Consider the following 27,364-nt stretch of genomic DNA (forward strand, 5'->3'; position numbering starts at 1 on the left):
GGAATGGGGAGTTACTGTTTCATGGGTATAGAGCTTTTATTTGGGACGGCAAACAAGTTCTAGAAATGGATGATGATGATAGTTGCACAACATTGTGAATGTACTTAATGCCCCTGAATAGTACGCTTAAAAAATGATTAAAATGATAAATTTCATGTTATGTATTTTTTTTTTGATGTTGGGGGTAGGAGTTTATTAATTAATTTATTTATTTTTGCTGTGTTGTGTCTTCGTTTCTGTGCGAGGGCCTTCTCCAGCTGTGGCAAGCGGGGCCACTCTTCATCACGGTGCGCGGGCCTCCCACTATGGCGGCCTCTCTTGTTGCAGAGCACAGGCTCCAGACGCGCAGGCTCAGTAGTTGTGGCTCACGGGCCCAGCCGCTCCGTGGCATGTGGGATCCTCCTAGACCAGGGCTCGAACCCGTGTCCCCTGCATTAGCAGGCAGATTCTCAACCACTGCGCCACCAGGGAAGCCCATGTTATGTATTTTTTATCATAAGGAAAATAATTGTTTAAAAAAAGGAAACCTCCTTAGCACTCCCCATTCTTCTGTGACTTTTTCTTTTCAAGAGAGAATTCTCACATGTTTATTAAAGCAGGAGTGGCTTAAACCCAGGCCCATTTCTGAGCTTTGCAGGGGTTGCTACCTCCACTTGAAAGTAAGAAAACGTCACACCTTTAAAAATAGCTCACCATTGTGTGTTTTCGCTAAATACAGGAGACTGGTATTCCCCTCAGGTATTCCAAATGAGCAAGATCTGGCCGCGACAGGACAGAAGCAGGAGTGAGTCACTGGCTTGGCAGGTGAGGTCATCATGGGGTGACGGTCTGCGTCAAGAGGGCCCCTCACCTCCCACATCTCTGATCTTCTCCCCTCATGGGTGGCCAGGTCACCAGCCAGCTTAGCTGGAAGTCGAGCTGCTCCAGTGTGCTGTGCAGTGGGAGACATTCCTCTTTATGACTCAGTGCTTCAACACCCCAGTAGATGGGCACATAAAGCCTCCGGCAATGAAAGCCAGCTCCGAGGTCAAGACCCCGACTGCCAAGTCATGGTCTATAAGTAAAAGAGGGAAGACGTATATCCTTGGGAAGGGAGCGGAGAGAGCTTGTTTTCTGTTTGGTGGAATGCTAACTATCTAAGAAATGGTGGAATGGTTCTACTTATCTTGATTATCCTGATTAAGACAACTTAGGAGAGTGGCACACGGAAGGGGACAGTAAATATTTGCTGAATGATGCTACTTTGGAGGAGTTCAACTGCAAGGACAATCCCAAACTGCGAGCAGAAAAATATATATTGTTACTTAGCTTCCACCAACCGATTTTCTCAAAGGGGGCCTGGAAAGGGGGCTTGATATATTTTCCTGGAATTGACACAGGTTTCATGCAGACAACTATGGTACTGACACAAAGAATCATGATGTTTATGCAGGTAGCTAAGTTATTAATAAGTGGTAATATAAAGGGACTTTCTTGGACACGTTTGTACACTCATCTAGCAACTGTTAGCAGAGGTGCCATGTATGTACATAAGATGAAAGAGAAAGTTTTTAATTTATCTATGTTGCCTTTTTCCTCTTTCATCTGTACACTGTTGAGTCAATCTGGTATGGTTGAAGGTACATGGGCCTTAGCATCAGACAAGCCTTGCATTAGTCAGTCAGGGACTCTTGGTTGAACTGGGTTCAAATCAGCTAGAGGGGGAGAAATTCAGGGGATGGCTTCAGGCACAGCTGTATCCAGGTGCCCAAATGATAATGTTATTCTGTATCTCTCAACTTCGCCTTCACGGGCCCATGAGGTGCCCAAGAATCTTCCCAGTAGCTCTGGGCTTACATTCGCCTGGCATAACAACTTCATGAGAAAGAAATCTCTCCCATTGTGAATATCTCACAGACTGAGAACCTCGCAGTCTGAGAAAGAGGTGGAAGCCATTTCTAGAATGAAATGGAATGGTTGCCGGGCAGGCAAAAACTATGGGCGTCCACTCCCTGTGTGCAAATGTCTGCCTATGGGAGAGAGGGTTTACAGTTCAGGTGCTACTTTCCTGGGTTTGTCTGTGAGTCAGTCCTGTGTGGTGAAATGTGTGTGCTCTGGACTCAGTGGACCAGAGTCGAAACTGGCTCTTCCCTCACTGGGTGGTCTCCAGCAGCTCACTTAGCAGTAATCATGCTAATAACTACCATGTTTTGAAGGTGAGACATGTGATAGGCATTAGGTCTATTAGTCCATCGACTCAACAGCTCTGCAGAGTAGTTAATATTGCCCCGTCTTAGAGATGAGGAAGCTGAGGACCAGAGGCCTGAAGTGGCCTACCGGTGGTCACTAAGCTGGTAGTGGGCACTGCAGCCCAGGGCACTCTGACTCCAAGTGGCCTCTTTGGGCCTCACTCTCCTGGCCTGAGATGGAGAAGGAAGAAGAAGAGGAAAAATAACAGGAAGAGTAAAATGCCCGTCACATTAAGTATGCAGCGAATCTAGTTCTCTGCATCTGTTCTCCCCCTCTATTTTTTCCTTACTTCCTTTCGCTTTTTCTTTTTCTTTTTTCACTTCTTATGGTCCTGGATTTTCCCTCCCTCCCTCCCTCTTTCTCTGCCCTCTCTCCCTTTCCTTCCTTCTCTTTCTCTCTTTCTTCCTCCCTTTCTTTCTTTCTCTCTCTCCTTCCTTCCTTCCTTCCTCCCTCCCTCCCTCTCTCTATCTCTCTTTCCTTCTTTCTTTCTCTCTCTTCCTTCCTTCCTTCCTTTTTGCCTCTTTTTAAAGTCCTCACATGCTCCAGGGTGATATTTCTGAATCACAACAGGGGCAGGGTAAACACTGGGCCTTTCTTCATTGTTGCAGCAGTCACTCTCTTACCTATGTTGCCCGTAGAGGAACCCACAGCTGTGAACCCCAGTGCAGCACCTGGGCCTGCCCAAGATCAGGTTCTAGTTTACTTGGGAGGCAAAAATCTAGGCAAATGGGATTCCTTCCGCCCCCGCCTCAAGCCCCTGTGCTCACTGATCTCTGCTTGAAAGTCTTACTAATTTGTTTGACCTGAATCTCCCCCCTCTGACCAAGGTGGCACAGGTGCAGGGCATCCTCTCTCACTGGGGCCCTGGCCTGACCTCCTCGTCACCCCCTGCCGCCTGCCCAGGGAGCCGGCCCAGAGGCCTGCTGACAGGGAAAGGAAGTGAGCACCAGGCAAGATCAGCCTCAAGGCTTTGAGATAAGCGCCTTTAATTTGGACGTGTCCTGACTAGAAATCAGGAGGGTTTGACATTCAGAGCAGGGAGCTGGGCTTTACCCAGATCCTGGGCAGGGGTGGGAGCCGGGCCCCCGGGGCAGATGCAGAGCTGAGAGCTGGAATGTCACCTTCCTGAGGAAGGACAGGGACTGGGGGTGTGGGGGGACTTGGAAAACAGTGAACCTCTAGCTCCTCAATGAGCATGGCATGTAACGTTCTGGCCTTGGGAACAGGACGTCCACACAGGCAACAGAGCTGACAGGGCTCCCAAGCGCTGCCGCAATGCCCGGCACTCACACTCCCTCCTGACAGCTGGCTGCGTGTGTGCAACAGCGTGTAAGTCACTTTGTGCATAGCCACGTGCCCCGTTTGGCGTGAGGGCCTCACCGCCTGCCCAAGGCCCTGCGGCCACTCCACGTGGCTGCGCCCACCGAGGCGGGCCCTGCAGTTGGGTTCAGGGTCTCCCTCTGGGGGCAGCATCCCGGCAGCCAAAACTGCCTCCTGTTTCACCTGGGAGGAAGGCACTTGTGAGTAGAGGGGCGCGGTGGGCAGAGGAAAGGGGTGTGTGTGTGGAGAAGCTCATGCTCATTAAGTACCAGCCCCACCCCAGAGAAAGAGCACTAATGAACCCCATTTTGTAGATGGGGAAACGGGGACTCCCAGAAGGAAGAGGCATTGCCTGCTCACTGAGCGGTTTCATTTCACGGGCTTTACCCACCTCCAAGGGGCCCGGCACCTGGGCGCCGTGATTTCCTCGCCCCGGACTTCTCACGCTTCAGTGTGCTCACACATCACCTGGGGCAGCTTGTTAAGATGCAGATTCAGACCCAGCCTCTGAGATCCTCAGTTCTGACCTGTTCCCAGGTGATGCTGCTTCTGCTTGTTAGGGCCACGTGAAGAACGAGGCCCCAGTTGCTAGGCTGTCTTTGTGATGAGCTTGGAGCAGGGTGCATTTCAACAGCGCTTTGGCAACGGGTGGGAGGTCTAGCGCTGGGCTCTCCGGATGGAGCTGTGCTGTGAGTTTAAACTATCCACCAGGTTTTGAAGACAGAATAAAATGATGTAAGACATCTCTTTCATAACTTTTTCTACTCATTACATGTTGAAATGATACTATTTTAGCTATTCTGGGTAAAATAAAGTATATTTTAAATTTTATTTCACCTGCATCTTTTTGCTTTTTAAATACGAGTACGAGAAAATTTTACATTATGCACGTAGATTGTGTTATGCTTTCAGCGAAGAGCTCTGGTCTAGAGCTCTCGACCAGGCAGGGGCGATTTTGCCCTCCAGGGGATATTTGGAGATGTCTGCAGACATTTTTAGTTGTCATACCTCAGGGGGAGGGGTTGCTGTTGATGTCTCTGGCCAGAGGCCAGGGAGGCTGCTCAACACCCTGCATTGCAGAGCACATCCCCTTACCACCAAGATTTATCCAGCCCCAAATGTCCATAGTGCCAAGATTGAGAAATTCTGGTCTAGAATCATCCCCACTGTCTCTGAAATTATTTATTTTATGACTTATCCATTGCTTTTGTCCCCCTCCTAGAGTATGAGTCTCATGAGATCAGGGACATCGCCTGCTCGCAGCTCCTGGAACAGCGCCTGGCATGAGGTAGGCATGGCATTCTATAACATGCGTTCAGCGTCTCTGTAACTGCCTGAGCCAAACAGGTGGTTTGAATTCACCCATGTAAATTCGCAGAGGCCCAACAGCCCCAGGCCTCAGAAGGCCGTGAGACCGCGCTGCCCTGAAATCAAGCTAGGACGCGTTCTAAACATCTTGGCGGGTTTGCGGGGCAACCGTACGTTCACCAGTCTGTCGATGGCGGGTACGAACCACGGGAGCAGAGATAGGAATTGACTCAGCAGGGCGGCCCGGCCCCGCCCTGACAGGCCTTTTACAGACCAGGCTGCTTTGGTTTCCAGTGACTTTATTTACCACTCAGTGGTGGTGTCAAAGGCCTGACTCAGGCCGTCTGATTGGCTGTCTTTTCTTAGTTGCTGGGCCCACGGAAGCCCAGACCCAGGATTTCTAAGGAAGAGTCATCTCCCAGCCATCTCCCTTCGCAAGAAGCCTGTGGGTGGGGCGGGCGAGGCCAGAGGAGAAGCTCAGGCCCACCCCGGGCGTGCAAGGGAACAGGACTGGGACGGATGACACTCTCTTGTTCAGATATCTCTTTAATCTTCGGGGTAAAGTCTTGATAGCCACTTCTGGCCCTTCTCCCTTTCCCATTCATCACTCCCGGGGGTGGGCTGTGTCCTGGTGGAAGTCGGGGAGGCTGGGCTTGGCCTCAGGGCTGGGCTATGTGACCTTGGGTAAGTGAGGGAAGTGCTCTGGGCCTCAGTTTTGTCTTCTATAAAATGGGGGGAGGGGAAAGAGGAGTAGGAGTTGTGTTGGTCTTCAGATCATTCAGTGTCTCCCTCTAGTCTGCAAGAAAAAGCGCAAACTCCTTAGCACGGCCCGGCTTTACTCCTGTCACCTTGCTGCCTCCCACGCTTCAGCCTGGGTGACCCGCCTTCGGTTCTGTTCCTGTGCCTTGCCCTCTCTCTTGCCTTCTGGTCTTGCGACCCGCTGTTCTGCCCTTCCGCGGAGTGCTCTAGAGTCGGGCTTAAAATCATGAGTGGTGGATCCCATGGCACAGGCTGACTGTGTGCCCTTGGACAAGTTTCTTACCCTCTCTGTGCCTCCATCTCCTCTTCTGGCCAATGAGGATAACAGTGGTACCTGATGTATACGGTCACTGTGCCCATTAAATGAGCTGGTGCATGTCGAGTTATTAACAACGTTGCCCCAAACCTAGAAAGCAACGAGGAAAAAAGTCCCTGCCGTTGTTTTTATCATGTCTGGAACCTGTTCTCACTTGTGTCTCTGGAATCAGCTGAGTCGTCACCCTCTTCAGGGAGCCTTCCCTGATTTCGCACCTGCCAGCTGAGGTAACTGCCCCTCCTCGGGCTTCTGAGTCACCCGACTCACCTCTGTCACCACCCTGTCGCCTGTGTGGTAACTCCTGTTTACTTGGCTTGCTCCCCTCAATAGAATGTCACTTGCTCTAGTCGAGAGGTTGGAAATGGATCACCTGCTGGCCCAAAGCACAGGTGTGCCTTAGCTGGACTAGAGGGGAGTTTGGAAACATTTTCATAGGATGCTGAACTTTGGAAATAGGATGATTCTCTAAAAAATTAAGCCTATGAAGAAAACCTCAGAAAGCCCCTTTAAAAAATACGATGATTTCACATAAAAACCTGGATTGCCGTTGGACAATCAGAGACTCTGCTAACACAGCCACAGGTACCAGGTGCACCTGCAGGAGTGTCGCCTTCAGGCAGGCACCTGCTCGGAGTGTCCTGCAGGCCCGAGCCACCCACCTCGATCCGCTCTCAGCCTCTGCTCAGGAAATAAGGAGGTGATACAAGCCTATGATCTAAATCAGGAAACCCTGGGCAGTGAAGGAGGGGTGCTGTTTATAACCACAGATGAGCCAGACAGCCCAGGGGAAACGAGCCGTACACTCCCCCTAAGTCTAGGGCAGGGATCCTGGGCATCTTTGCATTTCACAGCGCACATTTCCTGCCAAATGAATGCTCAATAAGTGACAAGAACAGCAGCTAGCATTTCTGGAGCCGTTGTTGGACGTGTTCACTTCTTCAGTCCTCCCGAGAACCCTGTGAGGTGGGGACACTGAGGCAGGATACATTAGTAACCTGTCTCAACCGTACAGGTGGGAAGGGGGAACCCAGGCAGGCTGAGTCTAGACACCTATGTGTTGGCTAAATCAGTGGACATGCCTGCAAAAGGGAAGCTGCTCTGGGCTCAGCCTTCCTTTACAGAAGATGGACAGTAGGTAGGGTTAATGGTGCGTCTTTGCATTTGGCAAGAGGAGGGTAACTAGGGCACGTCTGTCACTCTGGTGTCTGATGAGACATGACTTATAACTGAAGTCTCACCCACACTCCCTGCAAACACAGGGCTTCTCCCTTGTATGTGTCCCTTGGTGCTTGATGAGACTTGACCTATCCTTGGAGCCTTGCCCACAGCCTCTGTACTTGACTTTTATCATTCTTGATACTCCTTCCCCCATGAGTATGTGATTCCCCCAGTATATATGATCACAGCACACGAAACGAATGTTTTTTGAAGGGAGAGATAGTCTGGGAATATTCTTTTGAAGTCTAGGAAAAAAGGCAACTGTTTATTAAAGAAAAGAGGAGAAAAGTAAGAGGGTGGGAGAAAGGGATTCTCCTCCCCAGCAAAGTGAGTGAAGAATTACAGGGCAGGCACAGCAGAGGGGGAGAGACAGGAGAAGGGAAATGGAACAGGGGCCCTGGAGGCCCGAAGAGGAGTTGCTGAGAGAGGGACCAAGAAGGCAAGAGGTGGTAGATTTTTAAAAATTCACAGCGAGACTTCAGCAGCTTCAGGCTTAGGCAGCCACCTGGTTGGCTGTGCTCGAAAGAAAGTCCCCTTATTGGGGAAGGGAGAAGGAGAGAAGACCCTGAGAAAGAGAGACCACAGAGATGCAGACGCCGGGCTCAAATCCCAGCCTGGGCCCCCCCTACTTTTCACCTTGGTTTCCAAGTGGGTGTTCCAGCCACAGGAGGGGAAGTGTTCAGACAGAGCTCGGCTGGTGGCGGTGAGTCAGGGCCCCAGCCAGGCCCTTGCCAGCCCCGGGGGGTGGGGGGAGCCTCTTGCCCACAGGCCTGGCAGCAGCTGCTGGGTGTTATCAGGAGCCACAAGGCTGCAGGGGCCTGGCAGGCCATGCAGATTCCCTCCAGATGACCCGCGGCCACGGGGTCCAGCTCCAGAGCCCTGTTGCTCTGCTGCTTCCATTCGATCTGGCCATCTTCTGAGTGTTTGCGATTTCAAGGTCAACAGTGCAAGGGAGACAGGCTTGCAGGGCAGGATCAGCCTAGCTGTAAAGGACTGTCACCAAACAGTTTATTACTCACCTCCCTTCAGTTGTAAGCCCTGAGAGGGCGGGAGTCCTGTTGTGGACCCCACTGCGTACCCAGCACTTGACATGAAGGCTGGTATACAGTAGGTGCTCAACAACTGAATGCATTAGCATGCATTGAAATCTTCCTGCTGCCCCTGACTAGCTGTGTGACTCTGCCCAAGTCCCTTAGCCCCACCCCGAGGTGCCACTTCCATCATCAGTATAATGGGATATGGCCAATAAAAGTACAGACTAGGGACGTCATTCCCCTCCTGCTGGGAAATAAGATAGTGGCACGGGAGTGGGGGGCTGGGGGCATCCACTCTGTAGCTGTCTCTCAAATATGGGGGGAGGTGCCATGGACGAGATGCTTTCATGTTCGGAAAGTCTGCAGCTTCTGTGGCAGGTAGTTCCAGGTGCGTTGTACAGATGTTACTTTTTAGGAAGACGGTGTGGTTATGTGGTTAAGGCCTCGTGTTCTGGAGGCCCAGTACCTGGGTTCAAATCCTGCTTCCACCCCTCACTTCCTGTGTGATCCCAGGCAAGTCACTTGGTCTCTCTGAGCTTGTTTTCCTGTGTGTAAAATTGAGTCGTCGTGAGGTTTCAAGGAGATCCATCCCAGACTGGCCCTGGCACAGAGTAGATGCTCCAACGTGTGTAAACCATGATCACTAGTTTCCACCCCCCAACCCCGTGAAGCAGACACGACTCCCTCCAGGGTGCAAAAGAGGAAACCAGAGCTGGCCAGGTGGGGAGGCGTGCCTGATGGTGGAACCCTAAGTAGACACCCCCGTCCCCGAGGCCCACCACAGCTGCCAAAAATAAGGTGACGTATGGCCAGCCCTGCCTCCACCCGCTGCCCCCGGGGAGAAGTGAAACACGAACCCACCAGGGTAAGAAAGAGGAGAAGGAAGCAGCTGAGGTGAGGAGAGGCGAGTGGCCCCGAATCCTGTCAGAAGGACCGTCTAGGGCAAGGTCAAGTCCAGGTCGGTGAGAGGGTGGAGGTGGTGGGAGGATAGTGTGACAAGAACAGAGAGAGAAGTTGTTCGCATCTGGCTAGATACCTCAGCTGTGACCTCCTGTCTCTAAGGAGAGGGGTCCCTGCAAGATTTGCTTTCAAAACTCTCTTGGGAGAAAACTCATGGCCCCGATTCTTAGAAACTGCCCTCATCCCAAGACAATAAACAACTCAGCGGCTTTTTGACTTTCCGACCAGCACCCAGGGGTTGGCCTTCTGCCTGGTGTACCTTCAGCCTCTGATGAGAGTTCCCATTCCCTACACTTTCAACCTCCCCATTTTACAGATGAGAAAACTGAGGTTGAAACGAGGCCTCGGGCCCTAGCTCTGCCATTACTAGCTCTTGGGTCCTAGTGGTTCACCAGCCAGGCCTGTTTTCCCATTCCTAAAGCAGAGGTGTTCAGGCCCCATCTTCCCTTCCATCCTTCCTCTTCCCTCCAGAGCAAAGGGTGTGGAATTCTAAGGCGAAGATCACCTGATCAAGTGGTGTGGATTAGCCAACAACCCAGCACTGAGGTCAGCCTCTGGAAGCAATTTAAGATGGCCCAGGGATCTGAGATTCCACACGCCCACAGGCAAGCTGAAGTGTTCCCTCCCACGTAGGGCTGCCTCCCTTCCTGAGCAGTTCTGCTCTGATTCTGTGGGTGAAGCAGCTGTGCCTTCTGCAGAGCTCCAATGCCAGGCTCATCGTAGGTCTTGGACCAGGCAGGATCCTCCATCAGGGATTACTGTCCCAGCTTGTAACGAGCACCTTCCATGGGCCAGGCACCAGCCAACAGTAACCACCTCTCTCCCCATGCAGCAACCCTCAGTGAGGCAAACCCACACTTACTATACCCATTTTACACCCATGGAAGTTGAGGCTCAGAGAGGCACCTTGCCCAGGGTCGTGCAAAAGCAGAGATTCAGACCCAACCTGGGTGACTCCTTCGGACAGAGCCGTTCCATTTAAATCAACACCAAGTGATTGGATTATGTGTCATTTTCTTTCTTTTTTATTAAAAACATTTTCCCCGTCTAATTACTTGCGTTAACCAAGGGACGCAAGGCGGTAACCAATGGAAGCGTTTACAGATAACATGCTGGGTCGCCTGGAATTTGATTTAAACTAATCCAGTTTGGGGAGGGATATAAATCAAGCAAAACTGTCCATGAACTGATCGTTCTTGAAGCTGGGGTATTGGGTTGAGATTCTCTAGACTGTTCTCTCCCATTGTGAATAGGTTTGAAAATGTCCATGATCATGTAAAAATCTAATTTAAATTTAACATGTGCAAAGTAGTGAATTGGGGATAAATTCACTACTGGGACAAGCTGTGTGCCATGGTGGGGGGGGCGGGCGGGCGTGTCGCCCGCCCCACAGCTGAAAGCATTTTAAGGTTGCCTTGAGAAGGCATTCATTACGGCCTCCTGGGTCTGCTCTCCCTGGACCACAAGGGCCCTCTTTGCATCCAAGAGAACAGTCTGCCCCCAAATTGGCAGCCACGTGAAGACAGCATGTCAGGGCTCCTGCAACCACACTGCGGTTTTATGATGGAATTTGGAACCATATGTGGTTCATGTTCAGCCAGTCAGGAGATTTGAGGACTCTCTTATAAATGTTACCAGCAAAGGCACAGTGGCTGCCTGTGTTCTGTGACACCCAGAAAATTGGAAAAGATGGGACCTCTGACTTCTGTGTGTTGGCCACGGGTCCAGAAGTGACCCCTCTCTGCAGGCTCCCGGGGGCCCCGTGCTCAGTCCTCCTGCCTTTTCCCGCTGTGCCCTGGGAGCTCCACTTGTCCTTCCAGGCCCCCCAGAAACAAGGAGGCCCCCCTATTGACAGCCTTTCCTGTCTGCACCTGCTCCTTCCTCAGACAAGTGGAATCAGCTCTCCACTGGCCTTCATTATATTGAACAACATTCATTGATTTAATAATTATTCATTAAACACCAACTATATGTACTGGGGTTACAGCATAGAGTCAGTAGATAGATAGCTAGCTAGCTAGATAGATAGAATGTACAGCACATAAGAAACATGGTCCCCATGCTCGAGGAGCTTCTAATTTCATAGGGGAGAAAGGCAATAATCCACTATGAATACGACTAATCATTAATTACAATTCTGACAAGTGTTTTGGAGAAGCATAGGAGCTGTGAGGTCATATAAAGAAGAACCTGGTCTGTTAGGGTGTGGGCATGCAGAGGATTCAGAGAAGGCTTTTTGGAGAGAATAATGTCTAAACTGAGATCTGGAGATTGGAGGTATTCGATGTCCAAACAGGGAAAAGGGGTTGTTCCAGACAGAGGGAACAAAGGGCAGGGGGTCATGGCTTGTTGAAGGAAGTGGAGGAACAGTGTGTGGTCTGTGTAGTATGTGGAGTACAAGGGGGAAGGAGATGGTGGCAGATTATGAAGGCACTTGAAGGCCAAGCTAAGGATGATGGAGCAATCATGAGAGTGTGTGTTTGGGCCGGGGAGGTGATGTTATCCTTTTGAACCTAAGATGATCACTTTGGTTACTGCAGGGCTGAGTGGATCAGAGCAGGGCAAATGCGAATGCTGCAGGGCTGGGCCAGCTCGTGTGACACATTTGTGAGAATTAGGAGAAAACACCCCACCCCCAAGGAAGACATAGTTCTGTAGACCCATGCTTACAGAATGGAGCCTGGCCTGCTTTTCAGTGCCTACTGACTCTGAGCCAGTACCCTTGTGCAGGGAACAACCTGTACAACTGTACATAACGGCCATGGATATTGGGGAACAGAGAAATCAGAAGACTGTAGAACATTTGTTGACAAGTCTGCCTAGTCCACTATAAACACCTTGACTTCTAAGTTCTTGAGCTTCACATTCATGTTTGCAGCTCCAGTGCAGGTAGGAGATGCTCCAAATGTTTGCTAAGTGGATTCTTCTTTGGCCATTTTTTTTTCCTTTAGACTTTCTGTTGTGTCGTTCTCTTCTTCTAAAGTCATAGTGGCTTCCTGTTCACACACACCTGTTAGGTGTTAGGAGGCACTGTGTCAGGCAGTTTGCCTCTTTAGTCCTCCAAATACCTTATCCTCTGTCCATTTGACAGAGGCTAGGCCAGGGTCACATAGCTAGGAAGGTGGACAGGGACCTTTCTAAATCCTTAACAGGCAGGTCATGCTGTGTGTGAATCTGTCAAGTTCTTGGGGTGGGGTGAAGGTGGGGAGCAAGGGTGTGGCGGCATACCTTCTGGTAAGGATTCTTGACGTTGAGTCTCTAAACCTTGAATCTTAGAATGTCAAGGTTGAAAGGGATCATCTGGGGCCTCATTTTACAGATGGGCCACCAAGGCTCAGAGAAGTGCTGGAAATTGTTCAATGTCACTGAGTTAAGTCAGAGCCAGAGCAGGACTAGGAACCAGGTCCCTTGACAGGTTTGGAAGAAAAAGATAGATATCAGGAGTAGAGATTAGAAGAGAAAGACCAAGGGAGGGATCGCTCTCTAGGGATGGTATCTAACCATGATGGGTATCAGTGACGTGGCCCGGGGTTAGCTCAGGACAACAGAGTCCTGGGTGACCATGTGAAGGATAAGAGAAGGCAGAGAAAAGAGAACTTCCTCAAGGTCTGGGCAGGTCTCTAAACTGGAATCCATTTGGATCCGGCCTGGCTTTAGAGTCTTTTTAAAAATTTTTAATTTTTTAATTTTTTTTTTTTGGAGTATAGCTGCTTTCTAGTGTTGTGTTAATTTCTGCTGTACAGCAAAGTGGATCAGTTATGGGGGTGGGTGGGACGAATTGGGAGATTGGGATTGACATATATACACTATTATATGTAAAATAGATAACTCATGAGAACCTACTGGCCATAGGCTTTTCAGACAAAAAGTTGATTTCTTGTTCTGGGCTGATGGCCAGGAAAGACTTCGCTGTCAGCAGGCTGCGGACGGCTGCTCTTAGGGCGCTGGGCAAGGTCAGAGAGAAGCCTGCTTCCTCTTCCCGGCGCCTCCAGCCCAGGTGCCCTCTGAGGGCCCCATTCCAGTTCCCAGCCGGTGCCTGCTTGGGGTTTTCCTGCTTCTGGGTCTGCATCACAGCCCCTCTTATGTCACATTGCTTCAGGTCCCACTAAACATTTGTCTGAGCTGGAAAATCCCTCGGAGACCGCCCAGGCAGCCCGTGACCATAGCGGCAGGAAACTGTGACAGCGAGGCTCGCGGGGTATGAGGTTTATTCTTGGTGTGTGGTTGTGAAGGGCGGGGCTGCATGGGGGTGGAGTGGCATGGGATGGTCAGGAGAGAACAGCGAAATCCCAAAACGAGGAACCCCTCAGAGAATTTCCGGCCAGTTTTCCTTCCCAAAGTGGCCTCTGCTTCCAGCCCCCAGGACTGACTCCCTGCGTTGGGTCTTCATGGAGCCTCTTGGGGAATATCTCAAGATCCAGGGTCCAGCCCCTCTATTTTAAATAGAGCATGTCAATCCCACACTCCCAATCTATCCCTCCCCACCAGTGGCAACTTTATTTTAATCCACACATCCTCCTTGAGGAGCAGGTATTAATCCCATTTTACAGATGGGGAAACTGAGACTCAGGAGCACAGTGTTGTACACCTACTCATTCATCCACTGACTCATCAGTTACTTACTAAGTCCCCACCATATAGTGGCCACTGTCCTGGGTAAGGCAGAGGGAGCCCAGAGTACAGTCCCTGCCTCAAGTTTATGCGTATATGTTCTAATAGAGGATTCCAGCCATGAGCAAATAAGCCCATCAGTAAGGAAGGTACCTGCAGATTGGTATCAGGAGCACGCAGCGCGAGGAGATGGAGGGTCAGTGGGGGTATAGTCGTGTTTTTTTTGTTTTTTGTTTTTTGCAGTACGCGGGCCTCTCACTGTTGTGGCCTCTCCCGCTGCGGAGCACAGGCTCCGGACGCACAGGCTCAGCGGCCATGGCTCACGGGCCCAGCCGCTCCGCGGCATGTGGGATCTTCCCGGGACACAAACCCGTGTCCCCTGCATCGGCAGGCAGACTCTCAACCACTGCGCCACCAGGGAAGCCCTAGTCGTGGTTTTTTGTTGTTGATTTTTGGCCGCACTGCACGGCTCGCGAGATCTTAGCTCTGCAACCAGGGATCGAACTTGGGCTCCCACAGTGAAAGCGCCGAGTTCTAAGCACTGGACTGACAGGGAATTCCCTATAGTGGTGTTTTAGAAAGGATGCTGGGGGAAGGTGTTCTTCACAGGTGACATTTCAGCTACCTTTGGATGGGTGAGAAAGAGCCCAGGGAAGGTTGATCTCAGCAGGACCAACAGGGAGAGCAAAGGCCCTGGGGTGGGAAAGGCCTGGTGGGTTAACAGGAGTTCCGGGGAGGGACTCATGTGAACAGGGGGGAGCGTGGGAGGAGGGGAGTTGGGAAAGCAGGTGGGCCTGGGTCACGGCGGCCTTCCAGACCCCAGGGAAGGGATGGAGGCATCGCGGGCTGTCAGTGGCAGAGGCTGGATTTTAACCCATAAATCCAAGCCTCCGTGGCCAGCCTGGGCTCTGCCCCATTAGCCCAGGCCTCAGCCTTGACTCTGAGCTAGGTTTGGAGGAGGGGGAGAGGGGAGGCTGGCTGGGACCCCACCTCTGCTCGTGGTGTGTCACAGGACAGGCAGAGCCACTCCCCGTTTCCCAGCTTCGGAGACTGTCGGGCCTGTAGGTTCCCCACTGAACAACAGGGACAAACCTGGGGGGCATCGGACAATCAGCCCTAAGGAAGGAGCCGCTGTTCCAACCCAGGACTCCGCCTTGCCGGCTGCCCCCAGACTTCTGGGCCTCCTGCCTTCCTCCACTCACTGTTCCCTCACCATCGAGTCGGCATTGGCCCCACCTGGGTTCAAATCCTACCATCAGAACCAGTGGGACAGTGAAGGAGTCATTTCGTTGCCCCCCTGAGCCTCACTTCCCTCACCTGTGAAATGGGCTCACACCTGTCTGCTCTCCTAGGGCTGTGGGGGAACATTAAATCTGATGAGAGTGCTATTAGCAAACACGGACCAAGCTTGCTCTGGGCCAAGCTTGTGCTCATTGCTGTGCGTGCGGTGTTTACTTTATTGTCATGTGCACGACGTGGGGTAGGGATTGTTATGGGAGCCGGGTCTGTGGGCACACGGCCCGTGCAGTCATGCAGGGCCACCACGCGCTTCCAAGGGCCCTACAGTGGGTTTTATACTCAGCCATTGCTGTCTTGAAATTTTTAACAATTTTTTGACAAGGAACCCTGCATTTTCATTTTGCACCAGGCCCTGCAAATTATGTAGCTAGTTCTGATTATTCTGTATTCATTTATATATTCAAGAGATATTTATGGAGCCAGGCATGGCTTAAAGGCCCTGGAGAGAGAGGAGTGAACAAAACAGAATTCCCCACCTCTGTGGAGTTTACTTTGCATTACTTGGTTCAGAGAGGGTAAGTTATTTGCCCAAGGTCACACAGTGAAAAGGGGATGCCCAAGTTACAACTCAGAACTCTTAACCACAGTACCATTTCCCCTTCAGCTTAAGGCTGGAAAGTGTTTAACAGCACACCAGGCAAGGAAATAGCCACAGAGTTCTAAGTGCTTTAGATGTGTTAGCTCATTGCAACAGCCTATTTTAGAGACAAGGAAATGGAGGTCAGAGAGGATAGATAACTGGCCCAGAGTCACACTGCTGGTAAGGAGTAGCGCTGAGACGAGGAGCTCAAGTAGGCTGGCTCAGGGCCACGCTCCTAGCCCCTCCAGCACACTGCCTTTCGAAGTCATCACTCAGGAAATGGTGGCTTTTTATAACTCTTTTAATCACCACCATTTTTGTTTTTGTTTCCGGAGACTCCACGCAGCCACGAGGAGTCGTCCCACCCAAGGAGACCCATAACACTTTGTGTGGAATGAGGGGATTAACAAATGGATGAGCAGATTCCTTCCAACTATGGGGGTAACATTGACAGCTGCCCGCCACCCCCTGACCCCAACTCCGACATGATTTATCACCGGGTCCTTGACATCCAACTTTCGTTGCCTTGCCTTCAGCCAGTGATGAAACCTCTCCAAGTTCAGGATGTAGAAAACAGGGTCTCACCTTCCAGGAAACAGGCCGGGCTGAAGGGAGGGGGCGCCGCGGGGAGCAGTGGTTCACAGCGATGGTTATCGCTCAGTACGAGCTTTCCTTTTCCTCCCTCTGCGATGACAGGGCTTGTCCTAGGGGTGCCCTCCCCTCGAGGCTGTCACTGTTTGGAGGGTCTTGTCTCCCATGCTTGGGCTGATTTGAGGAACTGATCAGTCTGGCAGACCTTAAGCCCTGGGTGATTTCTGGGGCTCTTCCCAGACTTCCCACTCTCCTCACTGGTGTGTGACATGCTCTGTCATTCATTCATTCCTCAACAAGTAGTTACTGAGTACCTACTATGCGTCAGGTACTCTTCTAGGAACTGGGGCTACAGCAGAGAATAAAGCAGACAAAAATCCCTGCCCTCAGGGAGCTTATATTCTAGTCCAGGATATTGCCAACTGGGACTTCTTTGGATTGGATGGCAGACAGTGGGAATTTTCCCTTCTTGGGCACTGGATATTTTTTCACTCTTATAAATATTATCAAGTTTTGTCTAGGACACAGTTAGGGTACTTTTTGTTTCAGGTAGGAGAGTAAATCTGGCTCCTGTTACTCCATTTTTGCCAGAATCAGAAGTTTTTCCTTATGAGAAAGCCTCTAGGCCTGGGAGGGGCAAGACTTAAAAGCTCATCAGTTATTTATACCTTCATGTGAATGAGTTTATGAGCTCCTTTCTGAAGCATTGTGGTTATAGGAAGAACCGAAAGACATTAAACTAGAATATAGGACTTAGGAGATAAATCCAGAAGTTCTCATACAGCCATAATTTCATTTGAATTCATCATCATCTTGCAAATCTGCCAACAAGTCAGGTGCTTCTATTTTCATTTTACGATGAGGAGGGTGAAGCTGGGAGAGCTTAAATGACTAGCTCAGTCACACAGCTAGTTAAGACTAAGAGCTACTGACTTCTATCCTCGAGCTCCTTCTAACACACTGTGGGTCAGGGGTCACCATGGGGAGGGGAGAGGGCAGAGGGCATCTGTGATCCCCAACACTCGTGCTGATTTGGTTATTTCTCATAACTTCTGCCTCAGCTTCCTAGGGGCGTAAGTCAGCACAGCTCATATTCCCTGAGCAGCAGCTACAGCTTAGAAAGACAGAAAGAGAAATCAGACCAGAATGTCAATTCCACGAGGGCAGGGGCCACATCCGTTCGGTTTACCCCTAGGGCCCCCATGCCTAGAACAGCACCTGACCCCTAGTAAGTTTTCAAGGACTATTTGTCAAACAACAGAACAGGATGGAATGGATTTGGGGAATAAACAGACCATGAGGAACACCTGCCTCAGTTGCCTTATCAGTAAAATGGAGACAAGTCTCTGCCTTTTAATGCTGTTTTGATTTTGTTGATCTATGCTTCATGAGGACAGGGGATTTTGTCTGTTTCACTTACACACTGCTGTGTCCGCAGCATCTAAAAACAGTGCCTGTCACGTAGTAGGTGCTTAAGAAATATTTGCTGGGTGAACAGGTGAGAGTGAAATATCTAGGTTTCGGTGAATGTGTAGCATCGGGGTTAAGAGCGAGGAATTTGAAGTCAGAGCTGAGTTTGACTCCTGGCTCTGCCACTTACTAGCTATATGACCTGGAAGATGCCTGTGAACCTCAGTTTCCCCATTGCTTACACTAAGGAGGGTCATCATCTCTACATCCAGGTGTCCTGAGGATTAAGTGAGGTTGTGCAAATAAAGTTCTTAGCATAGCTTAAGGAACAAAGAAAATGCTCCAAAGTTATAAAGTTCTCGCGTGTCTAAGAGTGAGGGTGCATTTTAAAAAATTATTTAAAACAGTTTTTAAAAATTGAAATGTAGTTGATGTACAATAGCTTGTTAGTTTCAGGTATTTTACATAATGATTTGATATTTGCATACTTCATGAAATGATCACCACGAGTGGTCTAGTAACCATCTGTCCTCATACAAAGTTATTACAATATTATTGACCATATTTCTTACGCTGTATATTATATCCCCATGACTTATTCATTATGTAACTGGAGGTTTTTACCTCTTAATCCCCTTCACCTATTTCCCCCACCCCCGAACCCCTCCCTCTGGCAACCACCTGTTTGTTCTCTGCATCTATGGGTCTGTTTTTTTTTTTTTAACTTTTTATTTTATATTGGAGTATAGCCAATTAACAATGTTGTGATAGTTTCAGGTGCACAGCTAAGCACATGAGTCTGTTTTGAGGGTGCATTTTTTAAGGGCTGTTTCTCTCCAAAAGGACTTTTATCCCTTGGACTCCTCCAAAAGACCCCAGAGGTTGTTCTCCTGAAAGTTGAGGCTGCATGGAAAACAAATTCCTATCAAATCTCCATTGACATTTTAGGTGCTCCTCAAGCCTGCAGGGCAGGGCCCCATCCTGCCTTATGCTGGCTTGATCCTGATGCAGCCAGATTCTCTGCGGGGTCACCAGGCTCTGCTCGACTGCCCTGGTCTTCTGCAGCCCTTTGAAGTTGGGCTGTGTCTTTTCTTGTCTCATGGTTGGCTGGGCCTCAAAGCTCACAAGCAGGCCGTTCCGCACCAGGGTGCAATGGGTGCTTGAGAGATCTCCAGCAGAGATAGGGAGTGAAATCTAGTCCTGCAGCAAAGACAGCTGCAGATAAAGTGACCACCCCGGGCTCTGCCATCCCCACTGAAGCCCTTCAACCCTCATCGATGGATCTAGTCCAAGTCTGGGTCTTGGCCCACTCACAGGACAGAGTTCTGGGTCTTTCTGGTCTTAACTCTTTGGGCCTGTAGACTCCATAAGTGTAGGTCAATTTTTGGTTTAGCAACTTCAGTCATTATCAAGGGAAGATTCTGTGGCTTGGAAAAGAATGACCAGTGAGGCTGACCTTCCTCTGGACTGCAAGGGTGAGGGAGCAGTTCAGAGGAGTGAACAGGGAGGCCTCTGACGCCGAGGGGGTGGGAAGATGCAGAAGAGTGCTGGGCACAGAGAAAGCTCTCAAGTCCTGAAAACAATTATTACGTGAGTTTGAGAATAAGGAGATTCCAGACCGAAGTGTCCATATCTTTCTTTTGACATTCAAAAGTCCTACCCATCTTTTTTTTTTTTTTCTTTTTGCGGTATGCGGGCCTCTCACTGTTGTGGCCTCTCCCGTTGCGGAGCACAGGCTCCGGATGCGCAGGCCCAGCGGCCATGGCTCACGGGCCCAGCCGCTCCGCGGCATATGGGATCCTCCCAGACCGGGGCACGAACCCGTATCCCCTGCATCGGCAGGCGGACTCTCAACCACTGCGCCACCAGGGAGGCCCAGTCCTACCCATCTTTAAGGCTCATTCACAACCCACTTATTTGGAGGATTTTATGGAGCTTAAATTTCTCCCAGCCTCACTAGCACATGGCTCTCCTCCCCATCTGTTCTGCTCCACTGCAAGCTCTCCTTAAACACATGTATATGTGTGTGTCTGTAACTAGCTTGTGTGCTTTCATTCATTCATTCAGAAACAGGCAGTATAGTCCAATGGTTAAGAGTGCACATGGGAACCGGGTAGCTGGAGGTCGCTCTGACAATTACTACCTGTGTGAGTTCAGCAAGTTACCCACTTTTTCTGTCTGCCTCAGTCTTCTCACCTCTAAAGTGGGCATAATAGTACCGGCCTCATCAGGCTGGGTGATGGTTAGCTAAATGACTACCTACAAAGCATTCAGAACAGTGCCTGGTACATAGTAAGTACTCAATAAATAAGCTACCATGCTTATCCTTTGTCAGCAAACATTTATTAAACATCTCCCAACGCTGTGTGTATAACTATTACTGGGCTCGTGGAGATAAAAGATAATGCCTGCCTTCCTGAACTCTCACTTTAGACTCCACACCAACCTTTGGTAATTTCCCTTCTTTATCGGCAGGAAAATGTTTACTGAAACATTTCATGAAAGAAGGACAATTATTCCTTCTCTGATCGGAGCTTGAACTGCCCAGGGTTACTTTTGTCTTGTGTGCATTGTCTTAAGGACCAGAGGGTTTACAAAGGGCTCTACCACTCACATACAAAGTTATTTCTCCTCCGCTGAGGCTCAGTTTCCTCAACGGTAAGATGGGAAGTGGGTGGTAACTTCTGCCTTTTAGGGTTTGCAGAGCAAAAACAAATGAGGCAAAGCTCATGGAGGCATCGCGGAGCCCCAAATGGCTTGCATAGGATAAAAGTGAGGGCAGCCTCTCACAACCCCAGTGAGAGTTTCCTAGGAGGGCAGGACCAGCTTCTTGGTCCCTGACAGGATAACACACACTAGGGCCAAGTGCAGGGTCTCTATCACTTCATTAACAAACAGTTTACACAGCAGACCCAGTGAGAGTCAGAACTATAATGATTGTAAGCCGCAGAAACTTCTCCAACAGCTTAGGCAAAAATAGAAATGTGGGGTGATGACTCTGGGGGGTAATTGGTGTATGCACAGGAAAAGCAGAAGTGCAGCCAAGGCCTCAGGACAGCTAAGGGGTTCACTCATGTGTTCTCTTGCTGTCTGTCTCTACCATCTTATCTCTTCTCTCTCTCTGCCTGTCAGCTCTGTTCCCTCAAACCAGCTCCCTCTATGTGGCAGGAAACATGGCCATCAAGAACATCCTCTTTCCTTAGAGAGAAACTGAATTTTCTTCCCTAGATCCAAACCAAAAATGAAAAAAAAAAAAAAAATCTCATGGAAAGATTCTGATTGGCTCACCTTGAGTCATGTGTTTCTTCCCGGGATCAATCATCTATAGGGGGTGGAGGGCAGCAAGGGGAGATGGAGTTGCACAGCACAGACTCAGACACTAGGGGCCTACCCAGCTATCAGGACCCCAGTCGGGGAGCCTCCACTTCAGCCCCTGAGAATGTCTGAGGCTGTCCCCTTACCACGCTTAGCACTTTTATTGTGCCCTGGCCTGAATGCATGTCGTTTCCCCCAGTAGATGATAAACTCCACAAGAACAAACATGATATTGGATACGCTTTTTAGTCTTCTCTCTTCCCCCTCACCCTGCCCATAACACATAGGATGGCAACCTTAAGCACACTGCTAGTCACATGGTCATGGAATGTCCCAGATAAGAGATCACAGAACTAAGGCACAGAGACAGAAAGCAGTTTGCCCAAGGTAACACAGCTCAAAGTAGATGCCAGGTCACCTGCCCTGCGATTTCTGTTTGCTTTCTCTCTCTCTTAGGGTTAAAGGCTCCAATCCTCATTCTTACAAGGAAGCCTCTGCATAGCTCAGTCACTTCCTGCCTCTCCAGGCTTATCTCATACACTCTATACATCTTCAAGGTGGTTATTATTTTTATTGCTATCCCTATCGTAGCCAGAGGCACCCACACTGATCTACTTCCCTCTCATTAGAGATAAAGGAATTTCTGACTCTGCATTCCAGCCAGGGGTAACTTCTTTCTCAAATCTGCCTCACCACCCCCTATCTTCAGAGCTTTTGCACTTGGAATTTCCTCTGCCTGGAACACACTTTGCTAGGGCTGCTGTAACAAAGGACCACAAACTGGGTGACTTAAACAACAGAAATTTATGGTCTCAAGTTCTGGATGCTGGAAGTCTGAGATCGAGGTGTCAGCAGAGTTGGTTCCTTCTGTTCCAGTCCTCTCCCCCAGCTTGGGGTGATTTGCTGGCCATCTTTTATTCCTTGGCCTGTAGATGCATCCCTCTGATCTCTGCCGTTATCTTCACATGGCATCCTCCTTGTGTCATATCTGTCTCCATGTCCAAATGTCCCCTTTTGATAAGGACATCAGTCACACTGGATGAGGGCCCACCCTCATGACCTCATGTTAACTTGATTACCTCTGTGAAGACCCCTGTTTCCAAATTAGGTCACATTCTGAGGTGTTGGGATGTTAGAACCCGAACCTCTCTTTGGGGGGACACAGTATAACCCATAACAAACATCATTTTTCACCCCTTTCCCACCCAACCAGACATCCTCCTTATCCATCCCATCTCAGGCGAGCTTTCTCTGAACACCGAAGACCTCACCCGGCCCTGCTGTCTGCCCTCGTGTATTCTTCCTTCATATTTGTCGTGGATGGCTGGTATCTGCTTGTGTTGTGATCTGGTCAGTACTTGTGTCTCCCTCAGATGCTCCTCTTCATGAGGGCAGGAGCGTGACTGTCCTGTGCACCACTGCAGCCCCAAAGCCCAGAACCTGACTGTCAGTAAAGGGTATCAGTAAATGCCCGTGGCCTGAATGAATGAATGATTGAGAGATTAAGCTTCACTAATCAGAAAAGCAAAGAGAAGTTTCTAAGCAAGGCCCTCAGAGTCAGAGAGATTAGTATTTCCTCTGGAGAGAAAGAATTTGCTCCAGAATCCACCAAGGGCCAAAACCCCGCCCTCACCTCTTGACTAATGGTCATGGCCTCTCCCTCCTACCCCATCACCCTGGGAGAATCCACTCAGCATAGCTTTGCAGGGAAGGCCTCAGGAACCTCGGGGAAGCTGGAGGTGAGTCAGAAAGGCTGGTTAAGTGAACAGCTCTGAAACCTGACCCTTGGCATGGAGCTTGGGGGAGGCGGGTTCGCAGAAGGTAACAGTGCTTGCTTTAAAATTCAAGGGGCCTGAGGGAGCATCATCTTGCAGAAAAGCACTCTAGTTGGTAAGGGGCCAAGTGTGGCCCAAGCTCCAGGTACCCGGGGTTGCTTTCCCACCACTGCCTGACTGCGTGGATTTTGTCGGGTCCACCCCGCCCCGCGGGGCTATCCTGCACTCACCTGCGTAGGAGATGCAGCTTTAACCTCTGTGGCCTCTCCTCTCCCTTGTGTGGGTGGAGAGGCCAGGTGGAGAGACCTTCATCTGGCTCAACTGAAGCAACTCGAACTACCGACCCATAAAGGAATTCCAGCCCCCCGGGCTTCCCAGGACCCCTGGGGAACACCTCATAGGCAGTAGAATCACAAAGGGAAAAAGGAAGGCCTCCCTAAACCTAGCTCAGGACGAGGGCCAAGCTGGAAAAAGTGACTTGCAGGCCAGTCACCACGTTTTTTCCCCAGTGAAAGGCTGACTCATTGCAACAGGCCTGGACTGGCTGGGACTCGAGCCGGTGGCTTGGAACATGCCTGGGCAGTGAACGCCTTGTCTAAAGGCTGGGGTGGTGAGAAGCTGCGGATCAGGGGAGCTGAGGCCGCGGCCCTGGGGAGCACCCGCATGCAGCCTGGGAGCCCGAGGGAAGCAGGGGGAGGGGGCGTCCCTATTTTCCCTCCCTCTCAAACTCTTGGGGGCCTGGCATAGCACAGCAGGAGCTGGGTAAAGTCTGGAGGGGTCCTAAGACCCCAGGGGAATTAAGTCCTAATGTCCTAAGACATACGCGTTATGGTGTTTCCTCCCCATAGGACAAGTAAACAGAAAACAACACTAAACTTAAATGTAGAGAAAACGAATAAGGTCTTGATTTGCTTCATGAGCATTTATCTCCATGCTTTCCTTTGAAATATCAAAGTGGAATTATTTTCCAGTATGGGGGAAGATGGAAGGGAACTGGGGTTGCTTTCCTAGTGCCCTGCACATATTCAGTCTGCCCTTGGGGTGGTTTGGCGTGATGCAGAGTACGGAGTTTGACTCTGATGGACTCCCCAGACCCTCTTCCCTCCTCATGCCATTGTCCATGTTGACATCCAGGGCTTTTTGGCAAGGACTTTTGAGTCATGCGTTGGTTTAAATCCTGGCTGTGCCATCTGCTTGCTGTGTGACCTTGGGTAAGTCACTTGATCTCAAGTGACTAAATTTCTGTACGTGTCAAATGGAAAGTACACAGGATAAATGCATGCATAGTGCCTAGCACAGCACATAGCACAGGGTCTGGCTTATATACAAGATCTCTTCCAGCTTCTCCGTTTATGCCCTACAAAGCTGCTTTTTAGGAAAAAATGGTGTAAGTCATTCACACTTTAGTGTGAATAAGCTCCTGTCAGTGTCATTCCTTCTTTTCATTTATTTACTCAACAAATGCCACGTACCTGCCTGGTACCTCATTTGAGCAAGGTGCTACTACTCTATGTACAGGTTTTTCTTTTTATCCTCACAACAGTCTCTGCAAGATCACTAATATCCCCATTTGGTGGTGGAGGAAACTGAGACTCAGGGAGGTGAAAGGACGTTCCCAAGCTCAGACAGCAGAGCCTTGTTCATTCAGGAAACATTGACTGAATTTCTGCCCTGTCTCAGAATGGGGACTAGGGGCACAGCAGGCAGTGAGTCACGCCCCCATCTTAAGACCCTCATGGGCTACTGGCTGTATTTGCACATTTCTGTCATCACTCTAATTGTTAAAGTCCCTGAAAACCTTGTGCATGTGGTCAGGGAGCGCCTTCCCCTTCCCTCCAATTGCCTGTCACAGGGAGTTGCCTTCCTCCTAGTATGTAGGACTGGCCCTGCCCAAGGCTGAGCTGCCAGATCAAGAAAGCCTCCTGCTTTTCTTTCCACATCATTTTCTGGGGCTCTGCTGAGTAGATTTCCAAGACTACCTCAGAATTCCGTTCTTCTCCCTTCTTTTGCACTTCACGAAATAATATATATTACAGAAATAACACACGTTCATTGTAAAAGAGAGAGAGACAGAAGAAAAGAAAATAAAGAAAAGCAAAAATTTTCAAAGTAACGGTAACTCCAAGTCTTGCTGAGATGGTTAAAATTTTGTTGTATTGTCTGCCAGACCTTTCTCTTATACAATTAGAATATAATTAATAGTGATAACGATAATACCGATAACACTAATTTTAACTAACCCTGACTTGAAGCTTCCTTGGTACCAGATACCGTTCTAAGCACCTTAAAAATTTTAACTCATTTATTCCTCACAATAGCTCAGTGAGCTGATTATTACTGCCCTCATTTTACAGGTGTGGAAATTGAGGCAGAGAGAGAGAACATTTAAAAGTGTACATGTTACTCTGTTTTTTTTTTTTTTAATGGGAGCATTCTGGGGGCTTCCCTGGTGGCGCAGTGGTTGAGAGTCCGCCTGCCGATGCAGGGGACGCGGGTTTCTGCCCTGGTCCGGGAGGATCCCACATGCCGCGGAGCGGCTGGGCCCGTGAGCCATGGCCGCTGAGCCTGCGCGTCCGGAGCCTGTGCTCCACAACGGGAGAGGCCACAACAGTGAGAGGCTCGCGTACCGCAAAAAAAAAAAAAAAAAAAAAAAAAGGGAGCATTCTGAAAGCACTGCTTTGTGACCTACTTTTCTCCCCTTAACAATTATAAATTTACCTTCTCAATTGTACTTTTTCATGACTATTTAGCATTCCAACCTTCATGCATACCATGAATTATTCAACCAGTGTCCTGTAGGCCACTTTTCTGATTTTTTTTTTTTAACTATGAATGACACAGAGATGTCCATCTTTGTAGCTTAATCTTTGAAAACCTAATGAATCCCTCCCTGCGATAACTCCTGGAAGTGGAATCACCTCGTCTCGAGACATACCTATTCCAAGGCTTCTGGCGTCCCTTGCAAATTTTCTTCCGGAGCAGTAAGACTCCTGGGAGGCTAAAGGGATGTGAACTGTCACAGCCCCATAGAGGACCGCTTTGGTGATACCCATCAGAATGACAGATGCTCATGCTATGACCCAGCAGTCCCACTCCTGGGAGTTTATCCCATAAATATCATTATACACGTACAAAGTGACATCCATATGTTACAATTAGTCATTGCAGCCCTGTTGGCAATAGTGAAAGGTCAGAAATAACCCAAATGTCCATAATAAGGAACTGATCAAGTACATGACAGTATATCTATACAGTGAAATCATATGCAGTTGTAAAAAGGATTCCAAGCCTTTCTATGTATTCATGGGAATTGCTCCCCAAGATATAGTAGGTTAAAAATAAGTGCAGGCTATTTACAATAGCCAGGATATGGAAGCAACCTAAGTGTCCATCAACAGATGAATGGATAAAGAAGATGTGGCACATATATACAATGGAATATTACTCAGCCATAAAAAGAAATGAAATTGAGTTATTTGTAGTGAGGTGGATGGACCTAGAGTCTATCATACAGAATGAAGTAGGTCAGAAAGAGAAAAATACCGTAGGCTAACACATATATATGGAATCTAAAAAAAAAAAAAATTGTTCTGAAGAACCTAGGGGCAGGACAGGAATAAAGACACAGACGTAGAGAATGGACTTTAGGACATGGGGTGGGGAAGGGTAAGCTGAGACGAAGTGAGAGAGTGGCATGGACATATATACACTACCAAATGTAAAATAGATGGCTAATGGGAAGCAGCTGCATAGCACAGGGAGATTAGCTCGGTGCTTTGTGACCATCTAGAGGGGTGGGACAGGGAGGGTGGGAGGGAGACGCAAGAGGGAGGAGATATGGGGATATATGTGTACGTATAGCTGATTCACTTTCTTATACAGCAGCAACTAACAAAACAATGTAAAGCAATTATACTCCAATAAAGATGTTTTAAAAAAAAAGTGCAGGGAGAGACAAATTAAAGGTATGGGTCTATCAGATACAAACTACTATGTATAAAATAGATAAGCAACGAGGATATTTTGTATAGCACAGGGAATTATAGCTATTATCCTATAATAACTTATAATGGAGTATAATCTGCAATAATACTGAATCACTATGCTGTACACCTGAAACTAATATAATATTATAAATCAACTATCCTTCAATTTAAAAAAATGTGTGCAGAATGATGTAAATAGCATGCTATTTTTGTATGAAAAAAGGAGGCAAATGATAGCCCTCATTTGTAGTTGCATGTATAAACACTGATAAGCTCTAACATAAGTTAAAACAGTACCTACCTGCCTGTTTACAGTGATTTTGGCTGGGCCAGAGGGATCAAGATTAAAGAGAACGAATCAAGACAGGAGAACAGTTTTTTTCACTGATCCCTTTCTGTGCTTTTAGATTCTGAAACTATGCTGTACTTCTATTCAGAAAATTCTAGCTCTTAAAATTTCCCTTCCGGTATTGTTAAAAGTTTTTTAGGTATGATAGTGCTATTGTAGTAATTTTTTTTATAGAATACTTATTTTTGAGAGAGAGTGAAATATTTACAAATGAAATTATATAATGTCCCGATTTGCTTCAAAATAATATTTGAATGGAAGAAGCAGAATAGTATATATATTACGGATGAAAGTGATTGGACAT

General features: G+C 48.9%; 1 protein-coding gene across 1 annotated transcript in view; it reads left to right on the forward strand.

Moving 5' to 3' along the window:
- Positions 1-660: 660 nt before the first annotated feature.
- Positions 661-27,364, forward strand: part of LOC309813445 (uncharacterized protein) — a 172,174-nt gene continuing 145,470 nt past the window's right edge. The window contains exons 1-2 of the mRNA XM_082638308.1: positions 661-804; positions 4,772-4,837. Coding sequence (XP_082494434.1) covers positions 748-804; positions 4,772-4,837 — 123 coding nt within the window. The 5' untranslated portion in view covers positions 661-747. The remainder of the gene's footprint in view (positions 805-4,771; positions 4,838-27,364) is intronic.

The sequence above is a fragment of the Mesoplodon mirus genome (assembly GCF_964341445.2).
Source record: "Mesoplodon mirus genome assembly, chromosome: 12".
In the NCBI taxonomy this organism is placed as follows: Eukaryota; Metazoa; Chordata; class Mammalia; order Artiodactyla; family Ziphiidae; genus Mesoplodon; species Mesoplodon mirus.